General features: G+C 38.7%; 1 protein-coding gene across 1 annotated transcript in view; it reads left to right on the top strand.

Moving 5' to 3' along the window:
* The window catches only part of zfr (zinc finger RNA binding protein), a 41,865-nt gene extending 27,548 nt beyond the window's left edge, over nt 1-14,317 (top strand). The window contains exons 13-20 of the mRNA XM_073465676.1: nt 1,338-1,540; nt 2,855-3,005; nt 3,515-3,656; nt 5,776-5,873; nt 6,718-6,813; nt 10,983-11,094; nt 12,544-12,641; nt 13,033-14,317. Of these exons, the coding sequence (XP_073321777.1) occupies nt 1,338-1,540; nt 2,855-3,005; nt 3,515-3,656; nt 5,776-5,873; nt 6,718-6,813; nt 10,983-11,094; nt 12,544-12,641; nt 13,033-13,215 (1,083 nt within the window). The 3' untranslated portion in view covers nt 13,216-14,317. The remainder of the gene's footprint in view (nt 1-1,337; nt 1,541-2,854; nt 3,006-3,514; nt 3,657-5,775; nt 5,874-6,717; nt 6,814-10,982; nt 11,095-12,543; nt 12,642-13,032) is intronic.
* Nucleotides 14,318-14,875: the final 558 nt, after the last annotated feature.

The following is a 14,875-nucleotide window of genomic DNA, read 5'->3' as shown; positions in this document are numbered from 1 at the left end:
ACTTGGAGCCATTTCAAAGCAGTTACAGGTCCCAAGATCAACTGTACAAACAACTGTAAGTATAAAGTGCATGGCACGTGGCAGCATGGAATAATGCAGAAGGAGGATTATCTCCAAATTCTGCGAGGAAAAACTAAAATCATCAGCCAAAAGATTGGGTCTTGGGTGCAGTTGGGGGTTCCAATAGGACAGTGATCCCAAACACACATCAAAAGTGGTAAAGAATGCCTAAATCAGGCTAGGATTGAGGTTCTGGAATGGTCTTCCCAAGTCCTGACTTGAACCCCATCGAGAAAATGTGGACTGTGCTGAAGAAACAAGTCCGTGCCAGGAAGCCAACAAATTTAGTTGAACTTCACTGATTCTGTCAAGAGGAGTAGTTAGAAATTCAGTCAGAGGCCTGCCAGAAGCTTGTGGATGCTATCTCAAACACCTAATTGAGGTGAAAATGGCCAAGGGACATTTAACCAACTATTAGGATTACTGTATGTATATTTTTGACCCATCAGATTTGGTCACATTTTCAGAGGACCTATAATAAATTCATATTTGAAGCAAACTTCATGAATGTTTTTTGTGACGACAAAGTAGTTTGTGTTCCTCTCATTCCATCACAGAAAAATGAGAGCTGTAGAAATCATTGGAACTGAAAACTGTCATGATATACATGTTCTTTACAAGTGTATGTAAACGTTTGACCACGACTGTACATTCACAACAAGGGGATAGGTGGTGCTCTTGTTTTTTGTTTGTTTTTTGCTCAAGGAAGGGTAGCCTCTTTTGTTTTGTTTTTTTCTTACCCCATCTTCACATTTATTCCACTGAGTTGAGTTTTACTGTGTGCAGAGGACAAGATTTCTGCATTAAGGCTTTGTTTTCCTTTATCACAATCAAACAAGCAGCATTTTGAGAAACATAATGCATGTGACGCCTATTGTGATTACAGGCCACTGATTGAACAAAATTAATACAACTAAACACTTTTTCCACATATTCACCAAGAAAACAAACTAAAGCAAATCTAAAGGGAGACAAGGACATTGAAAGGCAGCCTGTAATGTCTGATGTCAGTCTTTGTCTAAATACAAAAGTTAATTTTAAATGTATTTAAGTCTTAATAATTGTAGAGTAACTAATTATTGAAACTAAAATTGTAAATCAGTAATGTACGGTGCCTGTTTTGTCTGTTTTTTTTTTGTTTTAAAGCTTTACTTTAGATGTACTTTATCATTGAAGAGTCTTTTGGTTGTTAATGATGCAATCTTCTTTCAGAAATCTCCAAACATGACATTTAAGCTAAAATGACCGTTAAACACACTCTCTCTGTTTTTTTTCAGCCCCCACGTCGGCCAGATTCTTCAGATGACCGCTATGTCATGACCAAGCATGCAGCCATCTACCCATCAGAAGATGAACTCCAGTCTATCCAGAAAATCGTCTCAATCACAGAACGTGCCCTCAAACTGGTCTCAGACATCATTACAGACCAGGACAAGGTCAAAGAAGAGGACAAAGAGAAGAAAGAACCTGCTAAAGACAGGTGTGATATCTGGGCTGTTAGTACCTGTTAGACTGCTTGAATACTGGAAAGCTAGAATGGCTGTTCTTCCTTTGCATAGAAATATTATTTTGTCCTCATGCAAATGTTGTATTCTAAAACAGTCCTGCACAGGTCCATATATGCTGGCATATCTGCCCAATACCTGCAAAACTCAGTCCCAGAAGCAATCCATTACTGCCACAACTGGATAGACATGAATACCTGAATCTTACCAAAATTACATTACATTCAGAATTTGTACAATCTGAGTTCCTTTTTTTGTACTGCTGTCAGTTAAATAACAGCAGCCATCATATGCCAGCAGTTATTTGTGTTGCATCTACAGTCTCTAAATTGGTAGATGGACTGCAGAGTACACAAGATGCCTCAATTAATGTTTTACAACTTCCAACACTGCAGCAGGATCTCATAGCAATCTACCATCAGGTTATACACCAAGATCATTTTGAGCAAAACAGCTGACTCTTTATTTAAAGCAATAATCCAAACTCCATTTGGAGAAGTAAGTGGTCAGACTATTTGACTATTGGATATCCGATACTGAAGTGGCATTATTGTACATCTGCCCCAGGCTAGAACTTGAACTGCATGAGCATCAGTTCAAAGTGTACTATTGCTTGAGCTCGGCCAACAACCAACGTAAACACACATGAACTGAAGGACTGTTTGATTGCACATGCTGAAACTGTGTATGATGGAGTCATAAAAGCATGGAGATGAGGTGTGTGTCTGTCTGTGTCTCTGTGAGAGAGCGTTGGTCCAAGTGTTCAGATAGCAGGGGGCTCACATGCACGTGCAACCACACCGGCTATCCAATACAAAAACCAGAAAAGCTTCAGAACAACAGAACAACACAACAACAACAACAGACAGGGACTATTACATCACTCTCTGCTCAGGACTTCTTTACTACACTATATCTTTGCATTGCAGTTAGTTGTTTTCTGACATCTAAATGTTTTACATTTGGCCTTTTTAAGTTGTAGAAATGTAGCTAACGGCAGAGGTGAGTGACAGGTTGTCTTGCTCAGCTCATTTCTTCTTTCCTCCTAACAAAACAATGTGAGTACATTTCAATTTGACTGTCCAAAAACTACAGCAAAAATTGATTAAATTTGTTCATACGAGTCTAATTATCTTTCCATTGGAGGTAGTGATATTCAGTAATTATTTCACAACAAGTCAATGAAATTTTGTATTTGGTTGTATTTCAATTTTCAGAAAGATTACATTTTAATTATTGCTTTTGTTCTTCAATATTTTCCCCCCAATCTTCCTTGTGTAACTATGCAGAGCCCTGAAGGGAGTGATGAGGGTTGGAGTCCTGGCCAAAGGCTTGCTTCTTCGTGGGGACAAGAATGTGAACCTTGTCTTGCTGTGCTCTGATAAGCCCACCAAGCGCCTCCTCACCCGCATTGTGGAGCACCTTCCCAAACAACTAACAGTACAATCTTTACATATATCACACCATAATTAATTTCTTTAGTGTTTACTTTAATAGGTACTTTGCTTTTTTTTTTAACCAGTTAGCCTGACAGCAGCTGTCAAGACAAAGTTGTGACCTCATTTAACAACTTAAAGCTGCAGCCCTTCTGGTTTATACAAGATAGCTGGATAAAACTTGAAGTGCCTGGTCTGCCCAGAAGTTTCATTTAGTTGATGTCCTCCAATGAAGCTAAAATTTGTGCAGCACTATCTGCTATGTTTACCTTTTGGATCTTGTCTGGTTAAGAGTTTAATAGTAATAGCATGGCTTCTCCCAGCCAGGCGGAATGAACTGTTAAGTCTCACATGAACTAAAAGCTGTACCTATGAAAGTGAACACAGAGTGTAGATGACAACTACTGGGTATGTTCCCATTGTTTTACTTTGAGAAGTGACTTTAGACTAGTTGTGTAAATACAATGGATTTTAAAATAACGTTTGCATTTGCATGTACGCCATTTCTTCCAGATGGTAACAGCAGAAAAATATGAGGTCAAGGGATCTATCCAGAAAGCTGCCATCATTCTGACATCCTGCACAGATCCAAAGATGCAAGTCATAATCACACTGACCTCACCTGTCATCAGAGAGGAAAATGGCCAGGATGGAGGTTGGGAAACCCATCACAGCCTTTCCCATTGCTCCTCTTCTTTTGTCTTTCTGCTGTCTCTCTAAGAAATCAGTTTCAGTATGTTGGTTGATACCTTGAAGAGCACTGTCCTGCTGGCACTCCACAAAGATTTTGTTTGGCTTTTAATTCAGTCATTGTGGCAACTTTCTCTTCATCTGTGATGCATTTGAATTTCAGAAATGACAGGGCAACAAAGGAAGTGCAAGCTCATTGGATTTAATAACTTTAGTTGTGGTCTCCATCAGGATTTGTTGTGCACAGTATGTGACCTGCAAAATGTAATTTTTGTTTAAACAGGCTTTTTTCAATGACAAATTAGATTTAGATAATTTGCTTTCAATTGTCTAAGGAGGGAGCCAAAGAGAGACCCCCAACTTTATTTTTTCCCATATATGTGAGGCAAATCATTTTCAGTGTCAAATTTTAAAAAGATGAAAGAGGCAAGTGCCAGCAGTAATGCTCTTTGGCCTTTTGCTCTGTAACTCCTACCTCTCAAAGGCTATCTTTATCCTTTAAACAAAGCATGATCAGTGTTTGCATTGTGTTAAGTCTATAGTTTTTCCCAGGTGAGATTCTATTTTGTTTCCTGTGTTTCAAGGGATTCTGTTTCCATTTTACTGTCCGCTATTGGATGGGAGACAAGCATTTACGGTATCTTTTCTCCAAATTTTGAGATAAGCAGACAAAAATGAGAATTCCTGCAGAAGATGAACAAATACTCAACAGGAGGCATAACTGCTCCTAAAATTTAATTTGGAAAGAATTGTACAAAGACATTTTTAAATTTTCCATCCCTTTCTCAAATCAAGATTTGGCATAGGATATTATTTTCCCACAGGAAACAAATCTTCCTTTTGTGTACTGGTGAACAGTTCACCTTGCTGAGGTCCCCTGTTCTGAAGTGCTCCCCTGAGTTGATTGACATGTTTCTTTTACACACACATAAGACTCAAAATTGGGCTCAGTAGGAGATGATTTTAGACTGGTTCAGCAAAAATGAAAGTTTTGTTGTTTTTACCAACAATGGAAAGATGAGAACAAATAATTTAAAGACGAACCATTTTATCTTTTGAATTGAGAATCAAAATATGAAGCTACAGTAAACCATGAACAATATTGCTTTGAAATCTAATTATTTCAATTTATTCTTAGGGGAGTATTGTTAAACGTGAAGAGGGTAAGAGGGCTCTGACTGAGGAATCTTTGGTTGGACCTGAGTTCAGCCTTTGGTTTACAATGACTGTTAGGGTCTTAACTGATGTTAGGTATGCATGCAGTGATATCCTAACCCCTTTTGTTGGCTGGTAGTTCTCATGTTTTTTTTTCTCCTCTTCAGCACCCATTGCTTCCTTCTTCTTTATATTCTTAGTAATATTCATAAGTCCAGCACAAAGAGCCCTTTATTTCTTTGAAAAAATAAAAACAATCCAGTACATTGTGTCCTATGAGAGGTTTAGTAGGGCCCAACAGCTTCGGAAGGATTTTTGACCAAGGTTTTCTCACATCCCAAAAACTTTGCCACACCTACTATTGCCATGCCACTTTTTATCAGGTCACTCCCTCTTAGCCATTTGCCTTTTCTTTTTCTTTGCACTAAGTGCATACTAGTAATCATTATCCATGGAAACCCTCCTCTGTGCCAATGCTTGAGCAAAGAAAATCTGCTAAAGCTCAAATTGCTGTGGTACTTACAAAGGTAATAATAAGCTTTACTACAAGAATTAACCTGATAAAATGGTATTGGCTTCAAGACATGTGACCTAAACCCATGTAATTTAGCTTGAACAGATCAGGCTATTTTTCTGCAATGTTGAGAAAGGTAAATTCATACCCCCATATAAAACATAATGACTAATCATATTGTACACCGTCAATCTGCATCTATCCTCTTAGGTTGACAGTGTGTTGGTTTGTGTAGTCAGTTTTTTTTTTTATATCCATAACCTTTTTTGAAATCTTTAAATAAGCAACCAACTGTAGGTTGTTTCAGAAAACAACATTGGTATGTGTGGCAATGTGTTTGTTCTTTGCCAGCCTCGCTGACCTGGTCAAACACCCATTCCTCATCACCATTTTGACACTTCAAATCCATTTTTAGATGTAACTTCGGGTATGGTGAAAGACCCAGCGGACGTCTTGGACAGGCAAAAATGCCTTGACGCTCTGGCTGCTCTGCGCCACGCTAAGTGGTTCCAGGTTCGGAACATCATTTTACTTTCTTATTGTAGCCTTATGAGATGCGTTATTTATTTATTTGTTTATTCATTTATTTGTGTTTTACACATTTAGTTTTCATTTTATAACAATGAGGAAAACCTTTTACTATTTGAAGAAAATATATTCAAGGATGCCACTTATTACAACAAGGATCTGGTTTATGCTCATATGTATTGATTATTACTGTAAGTTCATTTGAAGCTCTCATATGAAAAACTAATTCTAGAAAAGAACTGGCATCCTTGTATTCCCTTTTCAATTTTTTCCAAATACTGCATTATAGCTACATGTGATTCCATAAGGCTGCACAATAACAGCACAAAGTTGTGCCATCAAGAAGTGCTTTCATGTTTGTATTGTTTTTATTCTATATATTTTTTAGAATGGGGATTGAGAGAAAAAGGAATATCTGAGTAGTTTCCTGTGATTCTGCCACCTGAGCAAAAGCACAGGCAAAGTAAAGCAGATTTCCTTGGCTCTTTCAGTCCCTATACTCTTCTCTCAGGTGTACTCTTGTACTTTAAGTACCTGTTTGTGAGATACCTGGATAAACCTGGGGTCAGGGTTTAGAAGATGGCAAGAAAAGTCCTCATTTCTTGTGCATCTTGCAAACTTTGAACTCCCTTACTAACTGTGAGGCACAAGACTACTGGGAATGGCAGCTGATTGCAAACTTTTATGGCTCATACACACCTCAAACCATATTCAAGCTTCCATTATGCACAGTAGTGTTTGGACCTCTATGACAGAACTGATTCACTTGTTTGGTCCATCTCTTGTCACTTTTGGTCACTCCATAAACCTAATTTTATTGCATCAAAAGGCTAGAGCCAATGGACTTCAATCGTGTGTGATCATCATCCGAATTCTACGAGACCTCTGTCAGCGAGTTCCCACATGGTCGTCCTTCCCAGGATGGGTAAGTGTGTTATTTAAACATGCTGTGAGACATTTAAAGTTGAAGTAGGTAATTGTGGAGAAAGATGGTGGTTGTCTCATTCACAGGTCATCAAATACTGATGCGACAAAATGAGAAAAGACTGTATTTGACAACCTGTGAATTAACTATCCTTTTCCATCACTCACATACACCAACATGCACACAAGACCAGCTAAGTTATTAAAACAGCGGAGCTCAGATTACAACACACACACAGAGAGTGCGATATCATTCTCTGTTCAGGATGCCATTATTCCACAAGCAAGCAGAAAATGACAATTTGCGATGTAAAAATACAGTGGAGACATTTTATGCTCATTTTCGGTTTCATATTTTATTTTGAGGGTTTGAGAGAAAAGGTTTACATCCTTTTAATGTTTAAAAAAAAGACTTAATAACTCCTTCACTGTCCATTGCTGCTGCACTGTATTGTCAACTCTGCTGTTGTTTTTAGCTTTCAGTTAGCAACACTTCTGCCGTAAATATGACGACAAGACACGCTTGTACAAAAATTGCCTCACAAGTAGGAGAAGGAAAATTAGCCTCAGCCTCACTGCCCGGCAGGCCACTAGCTTTACAGCTTCGTAAGTGTCTTTTTGGTGAATTCCAGTGTTTGGAGCCACTTATTACAACATGGATCTGGTTTATGCTCATATATATTGATTATTACTATAAGTTCATTTGAAGCTCTCATATGAAAAACAAATTCTAGAAAAGAACTGGCATCCTTGTATTCCCTTTTCAATTTTCCAAATACTGCATTATAGCTACATGTGATTCCATTAGGCTGCACAATAACAGCACAAAGTTGTGCCATCAAGAAGTGCTTTCATGTTTGTATTGTTTTTTATTCTGTATATTTTGTAGAATGGGGATTGAGAGAAAAAGGAATATCTGAGTAGATATTGCCTCACAAGTCTTTTAGGTGGTAGCAAGTTAACGGCTGGGTGGCAATCAACATTCAAACTGCCTTTTCAAGGCAGGAATCTGATATTCCGCCTCAGCGTCTGTATGAAAGAGGTGGAATGAAACTGTCCCCCCATTCCAGCGGAGGAAGTAACAGAGCCGCAACAGAGACGAGATGACCTCTGTGTGAATGGAAATGCTGGCAGCGTGGGACAGGAGTGTGTCAGTCTGATGCCGTTCACAGTCTGACAACTAAACAGATCCTTCACTCATCAAATAAAAGAGAAATGTCCCACACTTCAACCCACAAAGCAAAGTTACAAGACCAAACAACAGTAATGTGGTAGCAGGAAGTGTCTTTGGCTACTTGTATACGGGGAAAAAATACTGAATTAATACGTGGAAAAGTGTCTGTCATCCTGTGTGTCCTTAGCCAGGCAGCTCCTGCTGTTGACATGTGGTGATTATGTGACGAGCAAAAAACACGCTCACATGTCCTTGTCACTTTCCACTATTGTGTTGTTGTAGTTGCTGTCTCTGGCAACTTATATAGACAAAAATCCCCAAATTTAGTGAGGAAAAGTCACCGCGACAATCAGCCCTCCGTACCAAGTCTTCAGGGAACGTTCCTGTGGAAGACTGCATCCCTCTCCGTGAGTGAGAGCCAGACAGGTTCTGCTATTTACTGATAGCAATTATGTGATGTAATTTAGAGCAAAAAACGTCTTTTTGTCGCTTTCAATGATGCATGGTGGGTCAGGATCTCAATCACAACACATTATAACAGCATCCATATGATTATGAACAGTCCTCGGATGGATGGATGGATCCAGGTGGAAATTGGGGGGAAAGCACAAAATTAAACCCCACACAGATCTCAATGTTGTGTGGCACCGTCATGCCTCTTTTGGTTCCGCAACGCTGGCATGCTGAATGAAATGCCACACTGGAGCAGCTGCATGCCGGCACTGCTTGTCTCAGTGTGAACAAACAAAGGCGGCATAAGGGTGAGACTATGTTAAATGTAGGAAATTGAATTTTTCTTCCAACAGCCACCATTTCGCAGTTGTACTTTTGTGTAACATTTGTCTTAGCAAAAAAAAAAAATCAACATTATAAACACATGAAAAATGTTGATTTAAATTTCTTACTTATGGTTATCCAAACCTACATTTTGACGCTTCATGGTCCTTCATAACCTTCAATGTCAAGTTTTTGTGCCCACAATAAAGCTATTATGCTGCGTTCAGACCAAACATGACGAAAATATTCACGAAAATAACCGCAAACGTGCGGCATCCATCTCAATGAATTTCTGCGTTTGGATTACTGCAGCTTCCAGCACTACCTAAGGCTGACAGGTGCCCAGTTCTCAGCTGTGGAGCACCTGTCCATCTGTCTCCGCTGAGTGGCAGTTTCTTAATTGGTGTTTTCAAATCAATAAATGGTAACTGTGACCAGCAAGTAGACGTAGACTGAATTAATGTGTCTTACCAAATCGGTATGAACTCAAAACAAAGAGATTTCTCTGTGATCTGACTGCAGTAAATGGATCAAAAGGACATTGAAATGACAAGATCATAATGTTAATGTTTATGATACTGTTTCTCGCTCACTTCCCTCCATGGCAGCTCCTTATTCGTCCTGTCTCGGTATAAGCAGACACACCGAGACAGGCTAGTCTCATCGAAAACTAGCCAGTCACGTAACTCGCCATTGTCAGTGCTTTTCCACTTCTCATTATAAAACCTCCCTTTTTAACATTAGGGTTGTCCATGTGCTCCTCTTGAGAAGGCTTGCTGACATCTGCCACCCGCTTTACAATGTAATGCCACCTTGCAGTTCACGCTGACCGCCATTGTACACATGCTCTCCAGCTTTCTTCCTCTACTTCGTCTTTTACTGATAATGGCATTTGCAGCAGACTAGCGGCAGCATAGGCGTATTGCTGCCCCCAACAGGTCAATTGTATAACTTGGTCGAATGCTCTCTGTCTTAGAATCTCCTGTCCAAATCACCCGCCACTTCATAAATTTACCCACATTCGGCCAGTTGCAGGTGCTAATTTCCAACCCTGCCTATGTTGCAGCGATGTTGTGGAATCTCTGTGTTAAAAGGGCTAAAGTTACACACAGTTGCCAAGCTAATTAATTTTGACCATTTCTTTTCAGATATCGTTATCTTTAAGGCAGGTCTAATAAGTAAATTAACACTGAGCAGCAACACGCACAAATGCATAATGTCAGGAATCCTGGAGTAAAACATGTTTCCTGAAACAAGAAACAGTTACAAACCTTTTCTTTTAAAATGAGATTTAATGTGCAAACATTTTCTTGACTGTCACTCACTCCACAGTCCAAAGACGTGCAATGCAAGTGAGGTTAATTGGTCTCTCTAAATTAATCTAATAACAAAAAAAAACCAACTTACTGACAGCCAGTATCAATCCATTCTTGAGCTTGTACTGTTACTGCCCCTCGTTGATAATGCAGTCCAAAGTAAAATTTACACATCCCTGAGCATGTGAAGTTTATGGAACAGTCAGAGTAAAACAGACACACAATTAAAACATTTTCCAGTTGTTGTGCAGGTATTTAAGTTGCCTCTCCATCAAAAATAAAGTAAATCCACTGAGTCTTCAGATTCTTATATGGAAGGAGCTGAGAAGCAACTGTTCCTGTGCTTGGCCTCATTTTGGCCCTTTTTGAAAACAGGAACTTTTACAGGAATGTTTTTAAAGACATATTAACCAAATAAATAAAAGTACATTTCAACCACAAGAACTCGGTACCAGGTCTTCTTTTTGAGCCATAGTTTTTACACCTAAAAATGCAGAGTAGAGCCAGGCCGGCAGATATGATGATAACTTTGAGTGACATTATACATGTGTAGGTGCAGTATTGTGTTGTTTTTCCATCACAAGTATCTACCCCCTCACAGACTACAAACAGAACCCTGGTAAGGTGATGCTGCACTGCTTGAGATTGGATTAAACACAAAAGTTGGCATACCTCACATTGACAGTCCTGTGTATTTCAGTTTAATATAACCTGACCCGTAGCTACCAAGACAAAACAAGTGTGACTGTAATATATTACTATGTATTTGCATGAGCTCACTTTTTAATTCAATTACTGTGATCATATTGTGTTCCAGCTAACACTTGATTGTTGTAATGCAAGCAGAGACTGTGTGTGTGTGTGCCAGGAATGTAAGCCATCTTCACTTGTCATTGTGTTCAGGCCATGGAGCTGCTAGTTGAGAAGGCCATCAGTAGCGCCTCTGCCCCCCTCAGCCCAGGTGATGCACTGAGACGTGTCTTTGAATCTATTTCCTCCGGGATTTTACTCCCAGGTAAGATATTGTTTCTTCAGTTTCCTAAGCGTCGGTTGGTGTTCTACTTAGTGGGCTCTTTTACTGTCCTTTAGACCAAATAAATGTAGTTTTCTGTTCATGGACCAATAACTGGGTGAGATGAAACAGAGGCATTCAGACTTGCATTAATGTAATCTCACTGTTCCTGTTTTATGACAGTAACCAGACTTGGAACCCCAATGTTTTTCTAATGATTGTTCTTGAAGAATTCTGTGCTGAGACAGAATTGGCTCTATTTTGGTTTTGCTCACAAGCCTACACGTCATACCCTGTCGTTTTTTTGTTTTTTTTAATATGAAGGTAGCCAGGAGACAGTAGCCTAGCTCAGGTTATTCCTGGCGATTGCACAAAACTTGGCCCTTTTAATTATGATTTGCCATTTTGTTGCTGCTATCATAACCAAATTTAATGCATGTGTTCATGGACTAACTCTGAAGTTCATTGCAAAACCTATGTACATTGCCTGCTGGAATAGTTTATCTGAAAATGCACTGGACATGTTCTAGGATCTAGACTAGGGCTGTCACCATATCAGATTTTCACTACACGATTACTGTGGCCAAACGAATGCACATTAATTATATTATTGCCATATCTATTAAAAAAATTCAAATAAAAAATGCTCCTAATCAAATTTAACATCGTTTACTGTGTCTTTTGCTTTTTTTGGCAGAAGATTTGCCCTCAAAATACGAGTATTTGGAGGTGGCAAGAGTCTGTAACCAAAACTGTGAAAAATAGAAATAAAGATGTACAGTAAGAACAGTTATACTCAGTGATTACTGAAGCTGAATTATTCACACACAACACATTATCAATATTTAATTTTTTGATATCCAGGTTATCATGAATTTCAGGATCTGACTTGGTATCAATCAGGGGGATTGATACCAAGTCAGATCCTGAAATTTTGTTGTGAGTGATGAGAAGTGTTAGCCATACTGCACTCAAAACTTTTAATATTTGTCACATATTTAAACTATTTGCATTCACTCTTCCAAAACTAGTAATGAAGCCCACCACTCTGGGAATGGTAGGAGTTAATTGACTTTGCAAATTTTGAAATACCTGAAATATAGGGTCAGAGGCTACTGAAATTAATTGACAAATTGTTTAGATTCTGGAGGAGAAATGTTGCCAAGAGTTTTGACATAGGACACAATGACAATAAATGTTTGAGGTTGTATGCGTACAGTACATATGGCATTATCTTACCAAATTTGTGATCAAACTTCATGAAAATATCAAGCAACACTTCTGTGTTGATCAAATAATGTGGGGTTTATTTCAGTTTTATCTGTAGATTTGAAATTTTGGTGAATATTCAAACTTTCCAATTCTCAAACACCTCTGTTGTATTGATCTAGACTGAGAACACGATGAAATGAAACATCACTTAATGTTGTCGTACTGTACTGTTTTTAACAGGTGGGCCAGGATTGGTCGATCCCTGTGAAAAGAAACCAGTGGATACCCTGACACCCATGGGAGAGCAACAGAGAGAGGACATTACCTCAAGTGCCCAAGTACATGCTCTTTAATTTAACATAAACTATCAAGCTGGTAATTGAGACATAAGGAAAACATAAGGATTACCTTAAATTGTGTCAGGTGGTGATCAGTATAAATAGGAGAAATGATAGTGCTTTGAAAACAATTGGATTAAGCTTTAAATGTGAATGTAAATATCTTTTTGTACTTTCAGAGTGGCCTAATATGATATTGAATTATCTTTTTGTCATCATCAGCTTTTCAACAGGACATGTCAGGAATTACATCAAATGTTTTTGGGGATTTGTCAGCTCTGTGGGAATTGTGCAAATCATGGTGGAGTTTGCCCTCCTTTCATTAAGATGATGAGTTGCCCTCTGCTGGCTCCTAATTGTTGTGCAATGGTCTTTCTGAATTTCTCCACAGTTTGCTCTGAGGCTGCTGGCATTCCGTCAGATCCATAAAGTTTTGGGTATGGACCCTCTTCCGCAGATGAACCCTCGCTTCAACATCCGCAACAGCCGCAAGCGTCGTCGTGACAACAGTGATGGAACAGACAGCTTTGAGGGTGAAGGCAAAAAGGACAAGAAGGATTATGACAGTTTCTAAGCCTCTCTGTTACTAATTTAAAGTAACCTGCACACTGAAATGTACTAACATGTATGCGCTGTCTCCTGTGTACTGGCTAAGGTCCAGCGTTGCCATTTTGTTCTTTTCCCTTTTTAACATGTATTGGTGTAATTGCAGCGTCACACTGTATTATTACACAAAGAAAAAATGTCAATTTGTGTACTGTTTTAGTTGTAGATTTCTTAAAGTTGAGTTCAGACCTCTCTGTACTAGTTAAAACAGTTTTTACCTAATGTGCTTCTTAAATAGAAGTGTTGATGCCAGTGGCTTATTAAGCTTCTGCTGCTGCTCCCCTCTGAACTGTGTTTTTGTTAAAGTATAAATTGCAGGGGAAGGAGGAGCGATCACAGGATCAAAACTAAGGCCAGACTTCTGTATTGTGGATAGGACAGAAAGCGGGGATCAATGTAAATGCCTTCATTCATCTGTATAGTTGCATTCAGAGGTGGACTGAGCCCTTGTTGTTGTTGTTATTGTTATTATTATTATTATTATTATTATTATTGTGAAGTATTCATTTGGCCAATGTTCAAAGATTTCCTTTTGAATATGAATTACTGTGCTTAATGCAGGTGATGATTGATGCTGTGGTCTTGTTACGTCTCAATGCTCGGCTATACTTATAGATAAAAGACCTACGAGGCATTGCTCAAAGATTCAGACTCAAACTCGTAACTGTTGATAGAGCTTTGTTATTAGTGAAGTTGTCAGCCCTAAATGTCAGTGTCACTTTAATATGCTTTATAAAATTATTTGTATAATCTTTAAATAGAGAAAAAAACTTTGGTTTGTTGAACCATGGTCATGTTCACATTGCAGTCTGTTTTGGCTTTTAATTTTGTTTTCCTTGTTGATAAGGAAGTTTATTGGCTTGCTTGCCTTTTAACTTGGTTAGGTGCGCAATTAAGTTCAATACTGGAATAAAGAATAAGAATTTAAAAAAAAAATTAAAAAAAAGGCTGAGAATGGGAGGGACAGGATTATAATTGTCCTTCAGTGTAGGCTCTTTTGTGAATGTGTGCTGTGCTCTGTATTCTGCTTTATAATTCCAGTAGCAGAATAAATATATTTCCAGATCGAAGTATCTTTTGCTGAGTAACTTGCTTTCTTGCATTGTACAGTGTAAACCGTATATGTGTATTTAACAAACGAGTGCCTGTCTATAATAATTACACTCTATTTTGATGTCTCCATAAAGTATTCAGCTCTGTGTGACAGTTCAAAGTTTCGGGTGCTCTGTCGTGTTTGGACAAGCCTCCAAAAAGAGAGAGGGGTAGAAATAGAGTAATTAAAACTGCAAGCAGTGATGAACGGGCCCTCGCACCCCTTTTTTAATTCTATTTAATTATACCTATTCCGTGTACTTAATTGCATTTTTCAGTGGCTAAAAAATGCACATGTAGGAGCTGCCTCACACCCCAACTCTCCGGGCATGAAAGGGCGCATTTATCAATGTGTGCAGTTTTAAATTTTAATAAGATTGTTGACAGGTTTGACCGTTGGATACACCTGAATTTTCATGTGTTTTGGACACTTCTCAAAGGAGGTCAGTCTAACTAACTGTTTCCAGTATGTGTCACTAGAGAAAACTGACTAATTACAGGTTAAGGATTAAGGATGTCAAGGATGGTCTGCGTCA

This window comes from Pagrus major, chromosome 5 (genome assembly GCF_040436345.1).
Source record: "Pagrus major chromosome 5, Pma_NU_1.0".
NCBI classification, from domain to species: domain Eukaryota; kingdom Metazoa; phylum Chordata; class Actinopteri; order Spariformes; family Sparidae; genus Pagrus; species Pagrus major.
This window is presented reverse-complemented; position numbering and strand designations above follow the sequence as displayed.